This window comes from Lotus japonicus, chromosome 2, assembly GCF_012489685.1.
Source record: "Lotus japonicus ecotype B-129 chromosome 2, LjGifu_v1.2".
Taxonomy (NCBI): Eukaryota; Viridiplantae; Streptophyta; class Magnoliopsida; order Fabales; family Fabaceae; genus Lotus; species Lotus japonicus.
In genome coordinates this window covers 29,364,809-29,370,339 of record NC_080042.1, presented here as the reverse complement: position 1 = coordinate 29,370,339, position 5,531 = coordinate 29,364,809, and the positions used below count along the sequence as shown (strand labels likewise).

The 5,531-nt window shown below is 34.2% G+C and overlaps 1 protein-coding gene across 1 annotated transcript; it reads right to left on the bottom strand.

Moving 5' to 3' along the window:
* Positions 1–1,521: 1,521 nt before the first annotated feature.
* LOC130735331 (WUSCHEL-related homeobox 11-like) lies at positions 1,522–4,778 on the bottom strand. Its single transcript, XM_057587377.1, has 3 exons — positions 4,120–4,778; positions 2,003–2,202; positions 1,522–1,699 (listed from the first exon to the last, which is right to left on the bottom strand). The coding sequence occupies exons 1-3, from the start codon at positions 4,721–4,723 to the stop codon at positions 1,676–1,678; spliced, it is 828 nt and encodes a 275-aa protein (XP_057443360.1). The 5' UTR covers positions 4,724–4,778; the 3' UTR covers positions 1,522–1,675.
* Between the last annotated feature and the right edge of the window lie 753 nt (positions 4,779–5,531).

The following is a 5,531-nucleotide window of genomic DNA, read 5'->3' as shown; positions in this document are numbered from 1 at the left end:
TCAATGGTTTTTGAGAATGAGAAGTGTGAGGTTGTGAAACCCCAGCATCTACAACTGCAAATAAGGTTGGAAAGAATGAGATTTCTGAGGCGAAAGATTTAGCTGCTTTGAAGAGCCATAGTGAAGTAGAGAGGAGGAGAGAGAGAATTTCAGCAACAAACCTCTGCTTCGGCGGTCACCACGCGCACCCACGCCCCAGCGTTCGGACCCAGATCGAAGAGACCCATGACCGGTGCGCCGCCGCGCCGACATGCTCGACCAACACCCAGACTTCCGTTGTGAGCTCCGTCTTCACCGCACCACCTCCATGCCAGAAGCTACCTCTTTCAAGCCCTGGAGTCGCGCGCCGCTCTCTCCGCCACCAGATCCACCATCTTTGTTCGCGTCTCCTTCTCCTTCTGTGTTAGGAGGAAAGAACAAAACCATTCTGGGTTTCTTATGCTTGTTCTGGGTTTTCCTCTTAATTGTTCTGAGTTAATGGGTTAATCCTTCATAGAACCAAGCCTTTGAATTGATACTAGCTTTGTATATTTATCTTCTATTTTATTCCCTTCAAATGGGTTTTTTCCCTTATGTCAGTACCTTTCTTTTAATAATATGAAGAATGTAGGGTATTTTAATTATTGATTTGACCTTATCTGGTTGTGGGGTTTGATGGTGGAGGTTGAGTTGGTGATGCATGGCCAAGATTGATGAAGGGTGATGAGACAGAGATGAAGATGGATGATTTCTAATGAAGCTTGAAGATTAAGAGGGTTGAATTATGCTTTATAAAAAAATGGGGTTTTAACTTTATTAATTTTATTTAATTATGTAATTTCTTTTTTGTTTTTTATTTATTTTTTAAATCCACGTAAGCATCATTAAACCAGTCAGCGTACCAAATCATCACTTGCCGGAGCTCCGGACTCGGGCGATGACCTGCTCCAGACGTTTTGCATTGATGCGACCTTTTCTACAAATTTTTTCAGGAAGGGACTTAGATTATACGGCGAAACAAAGACAGGGACTAATTTCTGGATTAAGGCTAAAAAAACAATGCAGTCAATTATCACGGTCTCTACTTAAAATAGGGTGATGAGGATGTGTGTCAGCCTTTCCCTATTTTGCTCCTCAAGAAAGTAATAGAATAGATGGGAATAACAAAGCCAGCACACAAGTCAAAAGAAGTTAGATATGTTTCCAATCCGCCTCCATTTGAATATTCTGATTCCCATTTGTTCCTAGTGATATCTTAAAGTAATTCCGATGACATTTTTAGTTCTATATGATATCCATTAGATACAATTTTAGTTCTATATGACATCTTCTTATATGATATCTAATAAAGATAGCATGTTGTTGGTAATGGATGTGTTGGGTAAGACGTACGTGATATATAGTAACATGGAAGATATATTACACAGCTCAAAATCTCATCAAACATATAGTGTTTTATAAGGAGGTAAAGTATATATAATTGTTAAGTAAATATAGATATATATATATATATATATATATATATATATATATAGAGTCCTGTAATCACTTTGTAGATCTCTAATATTTGAACCACATATAAAAGATTACGACAATTTAAAGAAATAAAGTCAAAAAAAAGAGGACCAAACGAAGGCAATATATAGAAGAAACATCTAACGAAAGCTTCCAGTTAGGCTGCTATTGATAGATCTGTTCATACTTGTGTTTGCTTTGAAACCTGTAACAAAAATTCGATCATCATTACAAAAAATTTATTTAGGCATTTGTGCCAAGACAAAATAAAGGTTGCAATTATAATACACAACGGGAGAGAGGAATTATAATGAATGAAAATGAGTTACAAACACAAATGCCTAAATTCATGTTTGGATACACGACAAAAAATTATGGTAAATTTAAAATTAGACCACAGCAACTTCACTTGATTTATTCGACTGGTGCCTATCATGATTTTTACCTTAACATGATTTTTCGCTGTTTATCAAAACTTGCTCTAATTTGCAGTATGATAAGTGCTCACCAGAAAGTAGCTTTCACCATGCTCCAAGCTCTGCATCAAGAAACCATATTCATTGGTTGGAAGTGACAAACCAGAGGAGAGAACTAACATTCCATCTTCACCAAACACTGTTTTGATGTCCATTGGGCCCCTTGGAACTTCTGTTGCTACCCCGTTGATAAACACTGTGATGAATCCTGAAATGTTATTCCTCCCATATCCTATCACAAAATTAATTAAAAAAAAATTAGAAAATCAACTATAAACGATCTCACAAATTAAGAAAGATGCATATGTAATATGAACATAAAGATGCATATGTAATAGATCTCATAAATTAAGAAAGATGCACATTTAATAGATCTCACCGAAATGGTGTTTGTTGGTGTCATTGTACTTATCAAGACTTCTTGAATTCAACTTTAATTTCTTTTGATCGGTGTTTAGGAGGACATGAACAATGTAAATTGAACTAAAATAAGTAAAGACAATTCTAAAATGTCCACTCATGAATCATATTTTATATTTTATAAGTATAATATGTAGTATTAATGTTTTATATATATGTTAAATTAAAATAATTTATAAACAAGTCATTATTAATATATGAACAAAAAATTTCGTGATCCATCATAGACAAAGTCAAAAATAATAATTGAAGATCGGTTGCTTCCACGCTTTAAAACCGATAATAGCTTAAATTTTTTAAAAATTACACATTGTAGCTTCGATTAGAACATATCCGCCCGGAAAACGTGGTAACCCCCTATTTCATTTCGAAACACACATTTATAGCTTCTAAAGTATGCAACCTACACGCGATTCTCACCTATTTTCCAAACAAACACGCCAAATTGAATTTATCTATGAAAAATCAAACAACTATGATGTATAAATATATATCTATATAAATATATATCTATATATATATATCTATATATATATATATATATCCATATTATCTCTATTTTTCACCGTATTTTCACTAATATTTTCTTCTTATTTAATTTCTTACTTTTTTTCTCGATCGCATCTTTTACACTCTCTTTTATCTTACCTCTCATGTGAGTATGGATGGAATGAGGGGGAACTAATCATTTTCTAAAACCAAATATATAAATGATAATACAATACACCCAAATAGAGTACAAGAGAAAACAGGTCTAGGGTTTGGAAATCATAGTAAAGAAGTTCGGAAGAAACCCAGAAAAGAAATGACGAATAAAAAGGGAGAACATACTCTGCAACAGAAAAGCAGCCTCATGTTTTTCCAGAAAGTAGAATTTTCATGCAAATCAATTAATCTCAGAAAGGAACTGTCAAATCATGAAAAAGATTGCTACTTACTTTATTACATGGCACACCAAACCTAAACAACCGAAAAAGAAGGACTTTTACACAAATAACACTTGCATAAGAATTTTAGATTCTAGCACTCATTTTTAGCCTCGAGCCTTTATAAGTGGTTTAGTATATATGGAAGCAAAGCTTAACACCACCACCTCCTTTAACAAGGAATGAATGTCAGAAAATTTTGTGTATAATCAATAAAAAAGTGAAATCAAAGGTTAAAATTTCCTTCATGCTACTAGGTTCACAATTCTGAGGAAGATGTCACAAGCTATTAAAAAAAGAAAAAAAAAAAACCATTCTCATGAAAATCGACCCACATCCAGAAAGAGATGGGAAAAGAAAAAAAAATATGGTGAAGTAAATGTGGTTTGAATAAATAAAAACCCTTAAAGAACGTGTTGAATTAACACAAAATCAAGCATAAAAGAAGAATACATGAGTAGATTAGATCTTGAAATCATCTGTCTTAAACAAAGAAATACCTATTGAAATAAATGTAGTGTGGTTAAAAAAACAAATACAAGAATAAGACATACCTTGTAATTAAAATTTTGAGTTAGTTATCAATTAAAGAAAATGAAATAAAATAAAATAAAAGTTTGAAGTTTTTCATGGTTAGTGTTTTACAGAAAAATTTGAAGAAGACAACACCGCCATGCAATTAATTGCATAGCATAGTGGGAGTATTGATATAACAATGAAATACAAGAAAACAAAGATTGTAATTATCTTCATTGAATAAAAAACCTGAGGAAAACAACCCATCGGTGCAATTAATTACATACCTGAGTTGTAGTTCACATTTTGAGCATGATCAGAAGGATACAAAACTGATGATGCAGCTGAGTTGTGATCAATTTCTGGGAAACCCATTTGAGCAGAGTCTGAGAAGAAACTACCACCTAAGGCTTCTTGAAAACCACCACCACTACCACCACCGCATGATGAAGAGGAACCAGAGAAGTAAGGTGAAGAAGAATTAACAGTGAAAGATGAAGCACCAAAACCTTTGGCAGCAGCAGCAGAACTTGCAGAGTTGATGTTGTTGTTGAAGGTGTGCTGAGGAAATGGGTTTGCACCACCGCCATGTTGAGCTGCCGACGCCTGCATCTGGCGTTGGCGGCGACGGGAGCGAGAGCGGCGGTTCTGGAACCAGTAGAACACGTTAGCATCGCCAACGGTGCCGAATTTCTCAAGAAGCTTTCTTATTCTGAAAGTCTCTTCCTTTGGCGGGTTTACCATGCCGCTGTTGAAGATGGACTCAAGTATGAGGATTTGTTCTGGCTTAGGCGTCCACCGTGACCTCACTGGCCCGGTCCGAGACTCAGAGGAGGAGGAGCCTTGGGTCGGACTGTTTGGGTCCGGAGACTCACCCTCCTGATCTTCCATTGTTTCAATGTGGAGGAAATAAGAAAATGTGTTTCTGAAGTTGTGATGTGATGAAACCTAGGTAAAATGAATTTAGTACATGGAATACAATAAGTGCTTTTGGGTGGGTTTATATATGTACATTGTAAAGTGGTGGGGGAGAATGTTGACAGATGAAATTACATAGTAACCCTTCAACTTTGATATGTTAAAAATTAATTTTCTCATTTTCTGATTTACATGACTTTCATCAACTTTTTCTTCTCACCTTTTTATTATTTATCACATTATCTATTACTCCATCTGTTCCTTATTAATTGTCCACTTTAAAGAAAAAAATTTGTTCCTATATATTTGTTCACTTAGAGTTTCCAAATAGCATTAAATGATGATTTTCCAAGAAATGCCCTTGCAGAAACAATAAATGGGGAAATATAGTATACATTTTAAAGGGTGAAATAAGATATAGTACATGGAATACAATAAGTGAGCGACCGAAAGAGCTACTAAGCCTTTAGTTTTATTCAGCATTCTAATTAGTTTTTTAAGAAAATTGTGCATTTTTAGCATTTTTGTAGATTTTATTTTATTTTTGTTTGATTTGGTAGTTTTCCTCTATTTTTAGTTAGTTTATTTATTTTCTAGATTTTGTTAAGATTTTTTAATTACATTGATTGGACTTGATAAGTTTTTAATTTAGGTTTTTACTTGTTATTGTCTTTTGGGTATTTTATTTCAACAAAGAATAAGGAAATTTGGGAGAAAATCAGGAAAAAAAATGGAAAAAATTGTTGCTCACTACCCGAAAACAGTCTAGTAGCGACCGACC